The sequence below is a fragment of the Paramormyrops kingsleyae genome, chromosome 3, assembly GCF_048594095.1.
Source record: "Paramormyrops kingsleyae isolate MSU_618 chromosome 3, PKINGS_0.4, whole genome shotgun sequence".
Lineage (NCBI taxonomy): Eukaryota > Metazoa > Chordata > Actinopteri > Osteoglossiformes > Mormyridae > Paramormyrops > Paramormyrops kingsleyae.
In genome coordinates, this window is record NC_132799.1 from 2637028 (window position 1) to 2657807 (window position 20780).

A 20780-nucleotide genomic window follows, 5' to 3' on the forward strand; every position below is an offset into this window, starting at 1 on the left:
GGAAATATGTAATATAAGTAGGTTTGTTCTCCTTTACTCTGTGTTGTCGGATTTACGTCTTAAGATCTTAAATTATTTGGCCTCTCTGAATATAACGTGTCAGGAATGCGCCTGTAGTTGCCCATACCAGTAACCTCCTTTTTTTTTTGGTTGGTGGGCGGGGCACAGTGAGGTTAAGAGTGGACCGTCTTAAACTCTGTACGACTTATTATAATAATGCAACATTATGCAGGCGAATTATGACGATTTTTAAATCAGTTCATACTTCACAGAAACTCGGAAGCTTTAAGATGAAATTGTTTTGAGTGAATCTCTGTATGGATCCATACATGGTTAACATTTATTCAGGAATGTCTCTTTTCCACTCATATTCCTTACCGAAAGCAGTTTTGTCAGAGCCTGAAACGCACCTGACACCGAAAGCAGTTTTTCTTGTGTTACTGGGTTTTTATGCGCACGGTTATGTTGCCATAGCGATGGAAGCGGGAGGCCCCGAGCATAAGAAGCGACGCAGCGCTCCGTTACCCGCAGGATGCCGCTCCTCTCGCCGCCTTACCTTCCTCTCCGCGAGCTGTGTGAGGTCTGTTTGCTCTCCACGGACTTCCCACTGAAAAATAAATGCAATTTATTTTCTAACTGCACGACTCGCCTGTACTGTTGGTGGAAGATGGGTGATTCTGAGAAAAAGCAATTATAAGTTCGCTCTATGATGCTCAAGTATAATTAAACAAAATTATAACCTTAAACAAGTCGCAAGCGACAAATGGAATCAAATATTTGATTACTCACATAATCTTTCATGACATTAGAATAAGAAAAATAATATAAATTTTTTACAGTATTTTACTCTGTCTTTTGGCAAAGCAATTTAATAATTGCCATAATTTATCCACACAAAATGTGATTCCATTAAAAAAACCCTTTAGCTGTCTCTAGCAAGTGCTCTTCACTATGAATAAGTGCTGAATATATTAGGCTATACTGAATTATAACAATCACGTTTCTGTCTACTTCCAGATATGATGGTTAGTTATTTTCTTAATCTCAAGAACGAGCGGTCGGCCAATCTGTAAGTGAGTGTGATGAGCACCTGTATACCAACGAGTGCGACGCCGTCCTCCGTGAAATTCACCGATGTGTGTAATGAGAGGCAAACCGTATCCCTGATGGTACACTGCTGCAAATATAATATGATTACGGATTCACTTCCGGACCAGAAACGCAGAACTGCCAGTCTCCTATCCATTCAGCATGTCCTCAATTCGTTTTAGGGATTTGGGGGATGCGGTCGGGGAATTCTACTGGGAACTATATTACACTTTTTGATGGTAAGCTGTCAGAGATGGTCTGCACCATTAAACTTCGATATGAAACATCTGACAGTCCTCAAGCCCTCAACAGATATAAAATGGCAGATATGACTTAGATGTGCGAAGGTCGAAATATGTACTCATTAACAAAAATACAGTGAACAGTGGGGAAAAAAATTCTTAACATTTACTTTGCCGTTTTAAATAGGTTAGTAGGTCTATAACAACTGAGTAAAATCCTCGATGATGTAAAATTGTTGCAGGTGGAAGGTTGACTGGAAATCATTGATGACCTGGTTATAAGTAAAAGCGACTTGCTTTGATGGGTAATTTAATACCTCTGAAACATATATTTTTTTATTTCTGATTGAAGCTGAGCTCCCTGTCCACTGAGGCCTGGAATGACCATCTGGCATGCTGGGCATTTCCCGTGGGCCGTTGGGTATGTGAGCTGGCAAAATTTATCGCCCGTGACCCGTTCCCCCGGTCAGCGAAATATACCGCTGGGCAAAAGTTATCACGGAGACACAACCCCCCACCCCAGGCCACTCGGCAGAATTTATCGTGGGGCCGTGAGGGGGGAGCTTGATGTCCAGGAAACCATGGTAACTCTTAAGCCTTGTTTTTATGTTCTTTCTTTTGTAGATAATAAAATAGTCTATCTTATCGGGTGTCAAAAAAGGAACTGAGGGCAGTTGCTTAAAAATAGTTATATAGAAGTATTTACCATTTGGCTGTCTGTAGGAAATTTCATTCCCTTGCCCGACACTCCACCCGGCGGGGTTGATAATACTGCACATTATCTGCTGCGCCTAATATTTAATATACTGAGATTAGATGGAGGTACTATATTTTAGTACCAGTCCGAGTCACCCTGTAATTGGTTTTTATTCTAAATCTATTTTACGTAACATTTTGGGCGGTATTACGATTACGTTACACATCTCCCATGAATAATAATTGTGCTGGAAACTGTAAGGGTTTTTTGTTGGAAAACATCACAAGTAGGAGTTAGGAGGGAGCGAGTATGAAGAAGGGTTCCTATATTTTATAACGCTTCTATTTCTGTTTTAAAATGATGGAAGCGCCACTCAGAGAGAAATACACTAGCATTAAATGCAGGGGGACTGGAAGGGGAACAAGGGGACGTTGTCGGGAGGTGCTTCTGCTCTGCTCACCCCTGGGGGGGGGGGGGTGAAGTACGGTGGTCTGTTAAATGTCACTGTTTTCTACAAGATGCTGCCATGTCGTGACTTACACATCTGCCGTGACGATCCGCAGCTGTTTGCGTGTGGAAACGCAGTGGATGGGCGAGTCCCGTCTCTTGCTGTGTCACCTCCACAAGACTCTGTATGGACAACAGTCAGTGCGTTTGCTGTTCTCTGTGGTCACCAGCGTGTGCTCATTATGGCGTGGCGCTCATCTGCTGGATCGAGATTCTCTCAAACCCCAGAATAGGCGTAAGCGTGGAGAAACGTGTGAAATATGTAGGCAAGCATATTTCCGTCTGAATCTCACTTTATTTATTTGGCAGACTTGTTTCATATAGGCCTGATATACGCTTGTGCTTCAAATTAAATTGCAGCTTTTGAATTTCATTTTGAAAACAGCTACTTATGCCTACTTATGCTTCTTACTAACTGTAGGGAAATTTGGCTGGTTTAATTACATGGCACGTAAAATTAGATTAGAGTGTTTGAACATCCAAACTAACAGTTACTACCATCAATAACAGCAACAGATCCAGCCTAATAATACCAACAACAACCAGAAATTAAGAAACCCATTACTGGGTAAACGGGGCACATACCTTTATAAAATGAATAATTAATAATAAAAAAAAATAGTAGTTACCCTGGAGCTGGAATAATCATATTATTAAACCGTTTTCGGTATCTTGCTGCCATAGGAAGTAGGGTTTTCTTCTGAAGCGCTCTTTCAGAAGCTCTCTGAACAGAAATGGCAAACAAATTGAGTTGCTGAACTGGATTCATTTGTATACAAATGCTGTGCTGAACATAATATCTGTCAAACTCTCCGCTTTTCACTTTTTTAACTGCCTGATGACCTGGTTTGAATTGCACCGGTATTACGTGATCTTTACGTGATCTTTCAGTCCTCTGCCCTTTTAATGAAATGCCCTTTTAGTCCTAAAATTTTTCCCAGTGATTTTTGCTTTTCAAATTGTCAGTCTAAACGTTATAGGCCTACTTGCACCGGTGGTGGCAGCCCCCCCCCCCCCCCCCCCCCCAGGGAAGGTGACTTCAGGGCCGGCATAGATTAGGCAGCTGCTGTCGGCTTCCAGTGTAGCGCAACCAGTCGGTAAACGGAGCGTATAAACGGAGATCGAAGATGCGGCAGCCTGAGATAAAGCTGTAACGGGCCGATTGTCTTGCCCCATTTCTCCCGTAATACTCCATTAAGCGGCGCAGATGAGAGTGCAGACACTGATATCTCACAGCGTCCCCCCACTGCCCGGCCTCTTTGGTCCTACGGAAAACTGTCTTTGTTTAAGTGACAGTGCCGAATAGCAGCGCGAGGCGTGGTCAACTGCAGCAAAGCTGCTTATTGTCTGCGCGAAATTTGGCGTGAAATTCGTTGGTGGATGGATTTGTTCGTCAGGTCCCAGCTTTCGGGAGAGTGCAGTACAGTTTGTGTGGCTCCCACAATGGCACACAGATGTTCAGTTCAGCTGAATTTCTGTCTATGAAATATCCCTCAGTCTGGGATTAATTTTGTGTGTGTGTGTGTGTTCGCGTCCTGTAACGGCTGGCATCCTGCCCCTTCGCCTTGCACCCTGTGTTTCCTGGGATCGACTCCAGTCTCCCTGTGAAACTGTACTGGACAAGCGGATGAGAGATGGATGGATGGATAAGATGGTGCTATTAATAAGTACGTGTGATAAAGGGGCTCTCCGATCATCTCCCAAGGGAAGGTCAGATGACCGTAGTCATTTGAGTTTATTCACTGCTCTTCCCCTTCCTTCCCAGTGTGTTTTACTAGTTTATGTCCCAGCCCAGTCTGTGCCAATAAAGCGGACATATAAAATCAGTCTCTTCGTGTGAGGGATGTCACGTGACTCTGCCTTGTGCATCACTGGCTTCCTCACAGTGTGATAAAGGTCACAGTTAGTTTTCATGTTCTTCTGCATGCGTGACTGTTTTAGCTGTCACACGTTTGGAAATGTAATGGAAAAAAATGTCTTTTAACCTAATTAACTTTTTTTTAACCTAATTAACTTTAGCCCTGCTCTGTATCTTCACAAAACCATTTTGAAATAATGTAAAAATATATTTCACTGTATCTCTTCATGAATGTTTAATAAGTAAATTGGTGTGCCGCTACACCTGGATTTTGTTGAAAAATGGGAAAAACATTGAAACTAGAGAGCAGAATCATATCACTAAGCCCAACATTAAAGGTAAAGGCAACTCTACATATTTAACACTTAATGCCTTAGCTACTAATATGAGTGATAACGCACATTAGCTGAGAAGGACTGAAGGGGGGCTCAGGAAACAGCCGCGGAGCTGCTCACAGACGCGGACGCACCGCAGCCTGTCGGAGCCGCAGAGATGCTCACAGACGCAGACGCACCGCAGCCTGTCGGAGCCGCGGAGCTGCTCACAGACACAAACGCACCACAGGCTGTCGGAGCCGCGGAGATGCTCACAGACACAAACGCACCACAGGCTGTCGGAGCCGCAGAGATGCTCACAGACGCAGACGCACCGCAGCCTGTCGGAGCCGCGGAGATGCTCACAGACACAAACGCACCACAGGCTGTCGGAGCCGCGGAGATGCTCACAGACACAAACGCACCACAGGCTGTCGGAGCCGCAGAGATGCTCACAGACGCAGACGCACCGCAGCCTGTCGGAGCCGCGGAGATGCTCACAGACACAAACGCACCACAGGCTGTCGGAGCCGCAGAGATGCTCACAGACGCAGACGCACCGCAGCCTGTCGGAGCCGCGGAGATGCTCACAGACACAAACGCACCACAGGCTGTCGGAGCCGCAGAGATGCTCACAGACGCAGACGCACCGCAGCCTGTCGGAGCCGCAGAGATGCTCACAGACGCAGACGCACCGCAGCCTGTCGGAGCCGCAGAGATGCTCACAGACGCAGACGCACCGCAGCCTGTCGGAGCCGCAGAGATGCTCACAGACACAGACGCACCACAGGCTGTCATTAACATTTTATTATTTCCTCTTTCCTCCCAAAGGGCCTAACAGCAGTTCATCTTCCGGTGATCTCAGTTAATTTCCCTTCGGCCATTTTCTGAGCTGTATGTGTGTGTGAGTGATAAAAACATGTTATTGTGACATTGTGGGGACCACTTTTTTAGTCCCCACAAGGGGATTTTTTTTTTTTTAATTCCATGACCACAATCAAAAAATAAAAAATGCCAGATATCTTGTTCCCCGTGGGCATCCCTCTGCAGTCCCAACCACCCTGTGCCTGGTTGGGGACGCCTTTGAGATCCCAAGCACAAGAAAAAGGCCACTAAGACAAATGCTGTCCACTGTGCTGATGGTGACGACCTGGGATGTGTGATTGGCTGTCAGTCTAAACCACTTTCCACTGGACTGATCATCTGAATATCAGCCTCTCCTGAATGCAGGGGTTTATAATGCAGAGCAACTCATTGGAATAAATGTGTGAGAACAGGAATATTACCCAGCAATCTGTGTGACGGATGTGTGTCTGTGTACAGCAATGTAAATAATCAGCAGCCAGGAATATATCATAATTAATAATATAATAGTTTATTAGGTCTTTAGAAAATGAAAAAAAACATTCAGTAAAAGCTGGAAGGCATAAAGAATCATTTCCGCATTTTCAGAAAAAAACATCGAATTGTACCAATGATAAAATTTATAAAAACTGATATATGCAGCTCCATGCACATTGAACGTTCATTAAGGAACATGGGCAGGTGAAACAGACGTTTTAAAGCATCACCATTATATAATATTATACTGTGGGATAAGGGAGTGAAGTTTCTCTTAAAGGTTTCATATGTATATATATATATAAGTTCACCACCATGAAACAAAATGCCGTGAGTTATTACACAACATGACTACATACTATTTAACCTCAAGGGCATTTATTTAACAGTACAGAGGTTACATAAAGCATATATATATAATTGGCATAACAAAAAACTGCAACGTATAAAAATATTTTTAATAGATGCACCCATCCATCTTTAAAACCCTTTTCCTTGTCAGGGTTAAGGGGGGGTCTGGGGCCTCTGTCCCAGGCAGACAAGAGAGTCCAGGATACCAGTCTGCTGTGGGTAAACACTCACGCACTACGGGCGACATAGACAGTCCAGTTAGCCTCACTGCAGGAGGGATTCGAACTCCCGAATCGGGAGCTGTGAGGTCACCGCACTGCCACGCTGTCCGCCGAATCGGGAGCTGTGAGGTCACCGCACTGCCACGCTGTCCGCCGAATCGGGAGCTGTGAGGTCACAGCACTGCCACGCTGTCCGCCGAATCGGGAGCTGTGAGGCCACCGCACTGCCACGCTGTCCGCCGAATCGGGAGCTGTGAGGTCACCGCACTGCCACGCTGTCCGCCGAATCGGGAGCTGTGAGGCCACCGCACTGCCACGCTGTCCGCCGAATCGGGAGCTGTGAGGTCACCGCACTGCCACGCTGTCCGCCGAATCGGGAGCTGTGAGGTCACCGCACTGCCACGCTGTCCGCCGAATCGGGAGCTGTGAGGTCACCGCACTGCCACGCTGTCCGCCGAATCGGGAGCTGTGAGGTCACCGCACTGCCACGCTGTCCGCCGAATCGGGAGCTGTGAGGTCACCGCACTGCCACGCTGTCCGCCGAATCGGGAGCTGTGAGGTCACCGCACTGCCACGCTGTCCGCCGAATCGGGAGCTGTGAGGTCACCGCACTGCCACGCTGTCCACTCATGTTGGTTTTTAAATGCTACTGCCGAGACACTATAGGACTAAAGGGTCTGATGTGATGGATTGGCACCTGTCAGATGAGATACTATTGGTGCCAAGTTGTTATTGATAACAGCACTTTCTGCAGACGGTGTTCTACTGAGTTTCGGATATATCTGTGTCTGCCTGACACAGAGTTAAATTGCACGCTGGTACACGGTGGGCAACTCTGATGGTGAGTAACAGTGTGAGCACAACCAAATATTATTAGATTTTTGGAGCGGAACTCATTTGCAAATGCATTTAATTAATTTATTGATCCTGTACCAAATTTCATCAGTTCTGTACAAGTTGAATGATTTCAAGTAACGAGCAAATACCACGTATAAGTAACAATGTGCAAATAAGGTAAATAGAGCTGTATTGCCAACCTTCAGCTTGTATCCCACCTCATTCCGGGGCTTTTCTGAGATACGTGTGAAGGTCTGTGTTTGAAAGCCACATACATCACAGCTTTGCGCTTTGGCTGAAAGGGCCAGTCATTCATGGAAACCCAACGCTGCTTCTTTTTTTTTACATGGATCAGAATATATTATCTGATCACCACTGGCATGAAAACATCACTTGGCAAGACCTTAAATGGCTCAGTATGGGTCCTCTGCTGTAGATGAATCACATGCTACGCCTGACAAAGGTAGCTAGAAATGCTGCACTAGCAAGAAGTCTGCAGTTTTGCTGGGAACCTCCGCGTTGGGTTCCCGCAATAAAAAGCATTTGTCATCTGAACAGAGGCTGCTGTCGGGAGACCAGTCCAGCGGCGCGTCGGATACGTTCGCCTTGGCCAGCCCAAGAGCAACGGGACAGTCAGAGTCCAGTCGTGACCTGCGTTACCTCGGAGTTCATGTCGACGTGCAGCTGGCCGCGGGAGTCCAGCGACGACATCTCCATGGCTAGTCATACCTGCTGGTTGGTCCGTTCCAGGGTGTGCCCACTGGAATTATGCTCACGGTGCGCAGGCCGGATGCGAGAGGAGTTCTGCAGGTCCAGGCCGGCTGGAGAGGGGACGCAGAACTCGCGGAAGCAGCGCTTGAAGTTCTCGTCCAGGAAGGCGTAGAGCACGGGGTTGAGGCAGCTGTTGGTGTAGCCCAGGGTGATGCAGAAGTGCCAAGTGATGGACTGCAAAAGCGAGTTGGGGATGTTCACCAGGGCCTTGATGATAACAAAGATGTGGATGGGGGTCCAGCACACGATGAAGACGGCCACCACCACCAGCACCATGCGCGTGATACGCCGGAGGTTGCGGTCCTTCTCCTTGGAGCCAGACAGCAGGCGGACGCTCTTCAGGCGGAGGATCATCAGCCCGTAGCACACCGTGATGATGAGGACGGGCATGATGAAAGCGAAGATGAAGACGCAGATCTTCAGCAGGTTATCCCAGTACCAGTATGGGTGGGGAAACTTCAGGGTACAGTCGATGATTTTTGGAGCTTTGGAAGGCCATGAAGCAAACCACAAAAGAAAAGAAACATGGAGTAAGAGAAGAACAAAATGTGACTCGATTGATACAAATCCTTCACTGCAGTTTCTAATGATTAAACATGATAGGACTGTGCAGAAGTCAGTGCCTGGACATTTCAGCCTCAGAAAGAAAGTCTTTAAGGTTGTGTTTGTGCACATTGACTATCTCCACTTCAATACTTTGCACTCGGAAATGAGAGCGTCTAACGTGCTGCCAGAAGGCAAACAGCACACAGCAGAATAAATCAAACTGCCTACCAAATGATTTTCTTTCCACAAGCACTGGTACGTGGCTGGAAATTCATTTATTTTTGACAAATGACTCTGCTAACTACTGTTTTTCCAGCCTGTTAGGGGAGTTCAATTGCAGCCATCTATTGTGAAGGAGAAAGGCCAAACGTGTATGAAGAAAACAGTCCTGTATTGTGGTCACACCTGTGCTTTTCGGCAATTCACAGCGAATGCTAAGATGCGATAAACAACATCGCCCCAAGCACTGTCACTAACACAGGGACGAAATAAACAAGGAAAAAAATTGGCCATTGGCACTAAACTGTTAGATTTAATCATAGCTAGAGAACTAGTTCGGTCATCCTGACAGAACTTTGGGCGGGGAAGACCGTAGTATACTTACCATTCCTGTGAGCCACGGTAGAGGCCATGATCATGACGGGCAGGCCGATGGCAGAAGACAGGATCCAGTTACAGACGTTGACGATCTTGGCGTTTCGCGGCGTGCGGAAGTCGAGCGCCTTGATGGGATGGCAGACGGCGATGTAACGGTCCACACTCATGGTGGTCAGCGTGAAGATGCTGGTGAACATGTTGTAGTAGTCGATGGAGAGCACCACCTTGCAGAGCTCCTCGCCAAAGGGCCAGGTGCCCATCAGGAAGTTGACGCCCTGGAAGGGCAGCGTGCTGGTGGCCAGGGCATCCGCCAGGGCCAGGTTGAAGATATAGATGTTGGTGGCTGTTTTCATTTTCGTGTATCTGGAATGGAAAGATCTTTAAGACCTCGAGGGAGGTGTTCAGGCTCATGGTGAGCGGTTAGCAGTGAGCAGGGATTATATGGCAGAGGCAGAACATTAAGGAAAGCTTGGATGATGACTTCTACTCTTGTCTTACATTAATGTTATATAACAAGTCCACTGATTACCATGTGGAGTTGAGGCTAGAGGAACCTAATTATTTCATTTGCATGATTTCCCACATGTGTCTCCATGTCAGCCAGAACCTGGGAGATTTGAAAGGAGCCGGAGGAGCGACTAATGAAGCTGCTTTTTTGGCACTTTGCGAGATCCCGGTGATCCATGGAGTTACAAGTTACTGCTTCTCTCTGCTAATAATACAATTATCATATTGCTTTCTAATTTCAGTTAACAATCACCTTGATGTTGTTGGTCATATACCTCTTTCCTGTCACTTATGTATAGATTATGTACAGCTGAACATTTCATATATTTTTTTTTATCTTGTATTATTATTTTTCCTTATTTATTTATTTTTTCTTTATATTTTGTTATCATGCATCGCTGCTCGGAGTGACCAGGGTTACATTCCACTACATGTTGTATGTGTACAACTGTGTACGTGATGAATAAACCTCTTGAATCTTGAATCATTATGCTGGCAGACATTAGCACCTCCTTCCAGTGAGCAAAAAAAATGCCCCAAATGGTACATTTAACTCCTTACTAAAAAACAGTTGTGTATAAAATATGCTATACAGTTAAACCTGACTTATCAGGACATCTGCGTTTAGGAGAAGGTTCCCATATTCTGCTTGATCATAGGTGGCAGAATGTACGTTGTAGGGTGAGAACATTTTAAATGCACAGCTGTTCTCACAGCCACAGCGGGTTCCTCAGCACTGTAGTTATGAGGTGTTTAGCAAGGTCTTGCAGGAAAGGGCAGTCGTAAGCCATTGGCCGTGAGATTAAAATAACGCGGTAATCACAGGGTGCATCGCAAGGAGCCTGAGAAAATCTGTTAAAGTGCATCTCCGTGTTTCGAGTACCCGGCACAGTGCTTTCAAGATTCAATTTCACAGCGTGATTGTGATGTGGGCATGAATTACCCCCCAAGTGGCGACACACAGCGAGGGCGGGAAATGAACGCCGTGGCACGCGGGGGGTGATACACTCCTCTATTTGCCGACGGTGTGAGAGCGCTTAATTCACAAGACTCACCGGCATCTGCCATTTTTCATTTGCTGAGCCTTCCGCTAGTTCGCAATTAGGAATTCTGGGGGAATATCATGAATAGAGATCAGTCTTTGAAAAAGGCTTAGCCAGAGCAATTAGTGTCAGAAAGCGCCACTCCCATTTCCCTCTCAGGCTCCTGTTCTCGTGGTGTTTTCCGATTTTCATTCCCGACATATAAGAAGCGATGCCCTTGCTGTTATGGATTTTGGCTTGATTTAGAAAACGCAGGCATAAGTTTCTGAGAAGCTTGGAGCAGGTAGAATGGGCAGCTTTCATAAGTCACATGAGAGACGTGTTCCTGTCAGTGACTGATGCATCTGACAGTTGTGTTTCTCATGTCCTGGGTCTATTTTTTAAAAGAATTGATGTCGTTCACATTGTTTGGCTCCCAGTAAACGAAAGCAAAAATTGCTGGCTGTCAAAGACAGAACTGTGGCTGTTCCTGGGCTTCAGTTTCTGCCAAACAGAAGAAATGCAGCTGCGGGGACCATGAATGGCCATCTAAGAGGGCTGAGCTCTCACTGCAATCTGAGCTGTGACACATTAATGGACACGCAGGTATTGCCAGTGAATCAACACGTTGCACGGGACTCTGGTTGGACTGGCCGCTTGACGTGCAATGGTCGCACGGGGCGTGGCGATTCGAAGACGTGTGTCTCGTACCTCTCAGGCACGCCGACCACAGTGCAGGAAAAACGGCAGCAGCCAGAAAGGTCTGTACTGCGCTCTGAAGGACTTCTGATGGGAAATGGGCAGCTGGGCCCACAGGCCCCAGACTGGGGAGGTGTGTGGGGGGGGGGGGGGTGGAGGGGCAGTATGATGTGTTAGTCATTTACAGGCTCCAGGAGGTCTATGACCAGCAGATATCATCAAAAAATAAGTCAGTCGGCGAGTGAGCGGCTAAATTCACCTCAAGTCGGCACGGAGAACAAGCCGCATTTTCTGACGGGAGACATCAGAGAGCCTTGCTGAAGGTGGCTGTATACTTCAGGCGAAATCAACCGCACGCAGCCTGCGGCGCCTCCCCGAGACAAACTTCCTGGTTTGTTCTGATCCCACCCACCGTCCACGATTGGCTGAGGGCTAATTATGCAGTTCCCAGCATGCTTTGCATTGCACTTTAAATGGTGTAAATTTATAGGTATTTGTGTATCTCTGTTAATAGTAAATGTTGTAACCATGTAGTGTTTGCTGTGACATGCGTGTTTCATTGGCGTGTCACCGTGAGTGTCGTGTAAATTGTCGGCTTCCCTGTCCGTGCCGCTGCTAGTATTAAACGGATAGTAGCTGTTAATGAAGACAGTAACTCCCATTTAAAAAAAGCTGTCATCTCCTTTATTAAAGTGACTCACGCACTCGCCACAATGTGTGTATCCACGCTCCCTATGCCGGTCTGCTACATAGCAAACATGCGCCTTCTACGGTCGTGGCGTGACAGAATAGAGAAGGGGGTGCGACAGTTGGTTCTTGCCAACGTGTTTGATTTTCTTTTGTCCAGACGTCGTTTGAAGTCTACGGGCACCTTTAAGGCTGGGCTTTTCGCAGCTGTACTCCGCCGATCCCGTCATCCACCTCCAAGATTTATCTTTTTTTCACCCCTGTAAATGGTATATATTAAGGTGATCCATCTTCTCATAAGACCACAAATGCCCAAAAATAACTATGAATGTGAGTAGTCACTCTGAAATTGATTGTTGATAATAAGTGGGGAGGAGGAGTGCTTGTCAGGAAAAGAATAAAAAAACAAACAAAACTCTGAGTTCATTCTTGAAGCATGACTGTATGGTCCAGTAAAAGCATATGTTTTTCTACTCTACTCTCATCTCGTTGCTAAGTAACAGCAGCACCTATGAACTGGTCCGGAGTTTGTGCTATGGGCAGCAATGCTCTACAAAAGCTGTGTTTTGTTCTGTAACTTTGGTAAATAAGACAATTATGTATAAAAATGAGGGCTGATGATGTGAACGGGCCCTGCAGTAGGGTGAGGGGAGGGGACACCCCCAATAGAGACAGACACAGCCGTCTACAGAGTTATCATTAAATACCATTATTCTAGATTTCTGACTTTAATGACTAAATGTGGTCGTAAATTTTGAGTAAATGTCTTGACACTGTAGCTGAAGCCCAGTTTTGTCACACTCATGGGCTTCCAGGTGCCACCAAATGATCCATGACATCGGCGGTCATATGGAGGTAGGCGGGCGGGGGTGGGGGATAATATTTATGGAGACTTTCGGTAAGGATTATGGCCCCATTCGAAGTGATCAACAGACTAGGTCAATACAGATGAAGATAATGGTTTGTTGAGATTACAAGCCTAATGAGCCAATTAGAGCACAGTCCTTTTTACAGGACAGATATTCGGCAAGGTCTATTGTTTTATGGCTATGAAATTTCAGACATCGAACAGAAGACCAAGCAAAAGGCAAATATTTGGTGGCGCTGCGTGTGGAAGACGAGAAAGGCTACTGATTAACCACGGAGCGGCTCTAAGAGGAGGCGCCGATGCTGAATTTGCCCGTTTGTTTACTGCGGGCTTCCTGGAGGGTCTTAGTGACGGCTTGTTGCCGGGGTCCCGAGACGCAAGACTCAATTTGCCGAATTAGAGTGTGGAAAAAATGAGTCCGGTCACATTCCACTGGCGCCCACAGGACCGAGACCCGGCAGAGTCAACAGGAGGAGACGGATGGAGTACTCCAGAATTAGCCAGTTTCATTCCCGTTCTCACTGGTAGACGACTCGCTCGGTTGTCTCTATGGCAACAGAAAGCACTCGCTTCTGCCTGAATGCGTCTCATTTCCTGCAAGGGTGACTGAAATGACTATTGTTGTTTTTCTCCCCCGCGTAAACATGTGGTTATCACTCTGGAGGCGGCCCACATCGCCATTCCCTTTGATGCAAGTGGAGAATTCAGGATGCTAACAGAAGGAGCAGCAACACGCCTCACGTGCCACGTCAGTCCAAGCTGACCCTTAGGCCACTTTTTAATGACCATTCTCGCCCCCTGCAGGAGACAAATGGTGTTGCATTGCTTTGTCTGTGCCCCCCCCCCCCACCCCAAACCCCTCCTAGCAGAAAGAAACATTTAAGAAAAGGGGATCTAAGGCAGCTGAGAGAATACCAGGACATCCTAATAATAGGAATTGTGCTGGATGACCTTGAAATCTGGACCTGGGTCTCCGTGTCTAAAGATGCTATGTTCTCTAATTAGTTTATCGTCACAATTTTGCGTTTCCCTTCATGAATCCCTGGAATTTTTGGTCAGGTGACCAGGTTTGTGACTTTAATATTAGGTTAATGGTAAATACCAATCTGGATCAATTATCTTAATTTTAGAAAATTATTTTGTAAGTCCAATACGATAATCTTGTATGATGTAACACATTCAGTGGCATAATACTTCATTGAATACTAGGATTCAATACAGCAATTCAAAAAATTTTACCAAAGTTAAAAGGGAAATATGATCAGTTTGGGTAGCTTACTCTGGCACTGTGTGAGAACGTTTCACTAATTCTAAGTTCACTAAAATCATATTCATCATCAAACTTCCGTGTGTTTCTGTGTGAGGTAAAGACAGTACGGCGGGGGGCACCTACTTCGCTAGACAGCTGGAAAAAAAGCCCAGTGATGGCATCTAATGCCTGGCATCAAGGTTAAGGACTGTGTTCTGCTGTAGATAGTTTAGGGAGAGTCAGTATCTGAGAGGAGGACAATATATCCATAATTAAAGATGAATTTCTGTGACTATACAAAAAAGATAAACATTTATCTTATCTCTAACACTATGCTGTGTATTAGCAAAACGCCAGAGGGCCCATTCAGGACCTGCATATGTGTCTGCTGTGCTGCTGGCAATCGACGGAGCTGGCGGATTGATTCAAAGTTCACCTGTTATGAATGACATGAAAACGCTTCGGTGACGAGCATCGCGGTTGACGTGTGCATGGGGATTTACTGAGTGACACGTGACTGTGGCGATATGACAGCGCCAAGAGGCGAGCAAAGGACAGACCCGGCCGTCGTGCCGATGACTGATGGCGGCTTAATAACACTGCATGTTATCTGCACGTCGGACTCCACGCAGAAGGCTCCGAGTAACGTTACTCAGCTGCGCTCTGAGAATGGTTTCCGTCAGAGCCAAGATGTGCCGTCCGACTCTTCCTGCTACGCTGATGTCAGTCTGATGAGCTGCTTCTTCAAATAAACATCACAGAACATATTTACGTTGTTTCAGGCCAGTAACTGCACACAGGTCATGTGTCATATGCCGACTGCCCAATTAAGAACAGTTCAGAAGTGCTGCCTTAACACTGAAGTCGCCAGGTGGAATGATTTTCTCAGGAGACGTAACTCCTCACACTCTGCTCTGGGTGTCTGTAGTGATGCCCGGAAGATGGATGTCTTTTTGGTCACACAGAGGCAAGGCCAGCGATGCTCCTGGCCAAATTGGTGTCACAACCTCTCTGGGTGACAAACATTGAGAATGTGAGCAGACGGTTGGCCATGTCCTGTGTGGGTGGAAAAGGTCAGAGCGCCGCGTTCTTTTATAGCGGCCGGGAGCTTCTACAGCTCCCCACAGAATGATCCCACAAATCAACCAGTCTCACAAGGACACTATCTGCCAGTCCACACTCACTTCATCCAGTGCTGAGCTCCAAAACCAGTTAGTATTCTTCTGGGTGGTAAAGACCTTATTCGATCGTCTAATTTAAGTTCTATTGTTAGGGGCTGTAATATTCTTAAAATACCTGTTTATTTTGAATTGAAGGGTAAATGTCCCGCCCTTTATTGCAACTGCTGCTCAGACAGGGTTATGTAATATTATTAAATCCATCAGCTGTGTAACTATACCTGTATAATACTTAATCCCCCAAAAAGTAATAGCGTTACAGGCTGTAATACCCGGCTCCATGTTTTGCATATTTTAGTGTTTGCACAACGTTTTAAGTAGAGACAGAGTTAAGCACCCAGCGGAGCATCTTTACGTTCCAGACGAATGAGCTTCCATTGGGTATTTGCATAAGGCATGTCGCTCAACCGTATATTTTTCGGCCAAAGCATTTAACCTTAAATTTTCTCAAGGTGACTCATTTCGGATCCATACATTTGAATAACAGAAAAATACGGTGCGGTGACGACGTTTTTGCACAATGGACATCAACACAAATGCATTTGCTTTAGTGATGACAACTTTTGTGCTATTGCGCACATAGTCGACTAAATCCCTTTCATCGGCACTAAAATGCTTCATGGTTTCTAAGGTTTTCACGTACCTTTAGATCATATCCATATTAATAATCCAAAACCTACAATAAACATACCTGTACTGGACCACTCAACCGACATAACTAATAGATAGCAGTTAAGCTAGAGTCAGAGTCACACGTACATATTTAAAGTAAATGTCTGACACCGGGCGCCCGCTTCTCCGCGTTTCCAGATTCTTCCTTTCTCCTGATCCTAGAGCCGCAGCGCAACGTAACCGGAGACGTTTCTCCATTTTCCTGCAAAGTGTTGAGCAATTAATGGAAGAAGGTGCGTACGGGACGGCGGTGCCTAATCACCCCGGACGGTGTTACACACCTGCCGCAACAGGTGAAACTCACGCCGCCGCTCAAGTAATATTTCGTTTTCAAGTCAATGTCAGTGTTATTTTTTGCCTGATTATCCGTGGAAAGCGCATACTGAAGGGATGCTGTGGCAGTTGGAGGGGGCATCAGTCGGGGAGGGTGGGGGTGCAAATGCACACAAGTTGGGAAGACCTTACCTGATAATGACATACATGACGAGCACGTTCCCCACCAGTCCAACGACACACACGATGGAGTAAAAAGCGGTGATGATGATGGCAATGACCACCGGGATGGAGCCCTTGTTAGCAGCCTCGGCGTCCGTGACGGTGGCGTTGGTGCTGAAGTTGCGGCAGAACGCGCTGCCGTTGGCGATCGCCTCGGTGGCATGCTGGCACGGCAGCTCCGACGTGTTGCCCACGTTGTCCATGGTGCACCGAGCGGCTCCGTCAAGCGCTTTAATCTGTCCGCGAGCGGAGCTGTTTCGGACCTCTTGTAGGGACCCCAGGACACACAGACGGCTCCCCCTCCCGGCACTCTAACGCTGCGCTGGTACAGCGTGCAGTCGCGCTCCTGAAGCGAACTGTTAACGTACGTCCTCCGCGGCGCAGGTCTGCGGACCCAAGGCGACACGGGCGCTGGAAGCCGATCACTTTTCGCATCGCGTTTCGCGTTTTATCCGGCGAAATGACGTCACTTTACACGCCACATGACCGACGTTCGGGTACCGGGGAAAAATGCGAGAGAAAGCGCGCACTTTAGGGTGCTGGTATACAGAGCTGTTTGTTGTTGTTGTTGTTATTATTATTATTATTATTATTATTATTATTATTATTGTTGTTGTTGTCATCGTTGTTTGTTGTAGCAATTTATATTATTGATGGTGCGGTCATGTTGTCATGCACCTCTGATATGTTTAAGTTCGCCCAGTTGTCGTCTCCTATAGAGTACTGCTTGCAGACATTGATAATGAAAAAGTTTAACGAAGCTCTGCTTCTATATGGCAAAGCAGAACAGAAATACGCCTACAAGCAGTCCTACAGATAGGCTATATAGCTTCTTTTCAGTTTTATTTAATTTCTTTTAAAATAAATCACATAAATGTATATTGTTATTCATTATTTTACGTATATAATCACACTTTAATAGGGCCAAAGTGAGTCACTCACAGTAGACGATATGGACTTAAAATGAATGGACAAAATCAAGATGGAAAATTGTGATTTTATCCGGCCAGTGTGTCTGTGCCCGCCTTTACATTTTGATAACCAGTTTCACTGCTGAAACAACGTTTCATGAGTCGCCTGTCAGTTGAAATAAGACGCATGTCATTCTGTCCAGATACGTAGTGCCCCCTATTGGCCCAACAGCAACATCTCTCGGTAGTGAAAAGAAATTAATGTCACGTGGTACAAAGGTACCGACATAAAAGACATGAAGGTACAGAATTATGTTCTTAAACTTATCTGAAACGAGCATTTTACTACTGATTTGTTTAAATAGAAGCTTTTAAAACATTCACAATTAGCTATATTGGGAACATATCTGTCATGTACAATTGATTTACAGATAATACAATTAATTGTGTCATTGCTTATTCTGCTAAATGATATAGGTATCAAATTCATTTAAATTTATTGAAGCTGTTAACTTAATTTTTTTAATAGCATTAGCCTAATCGTTTCGAATCATCCCGTCAGTGCGACACAGTCGTTTGGATGTTACAGCAAAGACCAACAGTTTAACTGCGTAGCAGCATGAATAACTGATTATAGAATAGTCGGGGACCTTGGATTTTTTTCGCATACATCACAGTGTACAGGGTCAGCCAGTGGCCAACGCTCCTGGAGCAGTTGGGGTTAAGGGTCTCACTGAATAGTATCACAGTGATACGATTACTCTGCCAGTACCGGAATTAGAACCGGCGACTTTCCAGGCTGGCGTGCAGATTTGCTACCCGCAGAGCCTCACAGCCCCTGAATCCTGCCTTATGCTGCTGTATACGTACTGCTCGCAGCCCGATCACGCCACTGGTTCGCCGATAAACTCAATATAAGCATATATATATATATATATATATATATAATTACTATGTCATTTGTATAATTATCTTTGAACCGGCACCGTGGCATGTTTAATTTTCTGTAACCACACACGTAGTGCCGGCCAGGCGAGTCACAGTAGTAAATCAATGCGCGATTATAGTCTTTAATTGTAACTAACGTACCTTAACAAAAACTGTAAAAAAGGAAATTGCTAGAAATCCCTTGAATGACAACAGTTCTTCAGGCCGAGGACCAGGACCGGTTGCCAGTGATGAAATATCAAAATGATTTGCTTATGTAATGAATGTCCAGCCACACTTTACAGTAGCCTACTGTTTAATCTGCCTAAGCGTGATGGAACTTCGACTGTTATTAAACGGTAAATAAGTCAGGTTTTACACATGGCGCAGCCGAATACGAGGAGGTAGCCTACATCACGCCAAAAGAATGTAAAGATGGCTGATTTTTTAAAAAACGTATATTTTGTAAATTTCGCCGACCTGGGGGGAGGGGGTTCGGTTATTTGTTTTTTTACTCATCGGTCATTGGAGAGGGACATTTATCGCCTCAAAAGCTTAAATCGTCCGGGCAAAAGGGACAGATACTGACCCCCTCCCCCCCCCCTCACCCACACAGACACACACACACACGCCTGTCTACTCTGGCATTTGAAGGAGTTGTTATGAATAGACTGTAATTTTATGTCCTATAGATTTTCATTATAAAGCCGGCAGTTTGAGTCAATATCGAGTAAATGCCCAGCTAGTAATTACCATAGGAGATAACTCGCAAATCGATGCTATCTGATCCCAAGCGCTCCTCACTTGTTCGTTGCTAGATAAATTAAGGTAAATGTAACTAAATGTGAGATAATGAACGAGCGCCTTGCTCCGGTGTCCTGGTCACTGTCCTAGTTCGTTCATTTTTCTTAATGAAGTTTTCAGTAGCATGTGCACGCGTCAGCGCTGCCTTCTCTCAGAGCCTGTCGACTTAAGTTCTGCTGGCTTCGCCGCCTCATTCCGGCGCTTAAATAACGAATTGCCAGCCACTCCTTATCGAAGCTAAGGAATCCAAAGTGGGCCTGTTTGGGTGTCATTTGCCTCCAGTCCTTAGGGGTATAATCTCGCTTCAGTCTTCCCTATGGTTTGTTAGTCAAAGTGTTCAGAAAAACATTCCCAAGTAGCCTGTTAATGAATCACCAGCTTTTTGAAGTGTTTATTAAACTAAAAAATGGATACATACACATTGTGAAACTCAGCAGCTTCAGTGGGGCAGTTAAATCGTTTAAGTATAAATAAATTTACAGTGAATGTGCTCTGTTTATGCAGAGACAGCATACATCCTGATATTTGTGACTAAGGAGAATGAGATAATTTTTAGTGGTGTTATCATTTGCTGAACAAAATAAGGGTTAGTAAACACCACAGTGCAAAGTGTCCATGCTGACCGTCGCCAAAATGTGTAAAAAGGGATGCTGCTTCTGGGGTTACCTAGGAAACGCACCTGGGTGTCCATGAAGCGCGGGGGGGGGAGGGCAGGATAGAGGTTATATAAGCCTCAGAGACTGAAGGGTCTATTAGTCAATCCGTTGCTTTTTCACCACTTCAGTGAGACTGGACTAGTCAGGGACCAAAGTGTGACGAGATGGGAGCCATCCCAGTGTGCGTCTGAATTAGCCAGTCAGGCCAGTCTGACTTTCAGTGGCCAGCTGGTAATTTGCTCGGCTGATGGAGTGTGGACCTTCTGCGGCCCTCAGAATGAAGGAATTAGCCAGGCCAGGCCTGACTCTGGGCTAAATGGCCTTCGGTGGATTGGTAATTCACTGGGCTAAGTTACTGTGGAGCACCCTGGTCTCCCATCTGTCACTCCAGCAGTAATAAAACAGATAAAACAGCCCCTTCACAGTTTTAATGATCATTGGCGGCATCGTTGGGATTGTGGCCCGCAGTGTCTGTAGTTGGTTTGCCTTGTGCGATCTTGGTGGGTGAGTGACGAATCATTTATGCTGTCTTCAAGTTATAACAAAGGTATTTAATTTAAAGGAGAGTGATTTATTTTTCATAACCAGCAAGAGAGCAACTTCAAATGGATGGTTGGTTCTGTTATTCACTTTCATCTGGATTCGCATATCTGGGTGATGCTGTGTAATTTCAGGGTAAAATAATAACGTCTGGCGTTTTATTATTATTTTTTTTCTTAATTCTGTGCCTGTCC

General features: G+C 45.7%; 1 protein-coding gene across 3 annotated transcripts; it reads right to left on the bottom strand.

Annotated features, from left to right (window-relative positions):
- Window positions 1-6090: 6090 nt before the first annotated feature.
- oprm1 (opioid receptor, mu 1) lies at window positions 6091-17234 on the bottom strand. 3 transcript variants are annotated; one of them, XM_072709378.1, is made up of 4 exons: window positions 11859-13984; window positions 10934-10988; window positions 9379-9734; window positions 6091-8713 (listed from the first exon to the last, which is right to left on the bottom strand). In XM_072709378.1, exons 2-4 carry the CDS (start codon window positions 10951-10953, stop codon window positions 8181-8183), a joined length of 909 nt encoding a protein of 302 aa, XP_072565479.1. In that variant the 5' UTR covers window positions 10954-10988; window positions 11859-13984; the 3' UTR covers window positions 6091-8180. The 3 variants fall into 3 exon arrangements, with proteins under 3 accessions (XP_072565479.1, XP_023689506.2, XP_023689507.2); XM_023833738.2 differs by lacking the exons at window positions 10934-10988; window positions 11859-13984 and adding an exon at window positions 16719-17234; XM_023833739.2 differs by lacking the exon at window positions 10934-10988.
- Window positions 17235-20780: the final 3546 nt, after the last annotated feature.

Coding starts and splice junctions, on each gene's coding strand:
- oprm1 (XM_023833738.2), bottom strand. CDS start 16,951: ATGGACAACGTGGGCAACACGTCGGAGCTGCCGTGCCAGCATGCCACC. Junction 9,735..16,718: donor GTCATGTATGTCATTATCAG/GTAAGGTCTTCC, acceptor TTTCCATTCCAG/ATACACGAAAATGAAAACAG. Junction 8,714..9,378: donor TACCGTGGCTCACAGGAATG/GTAAGTATACTA, acceptor GGCCTTCCAAAG/CTCCAAAAATCATCGACTGT.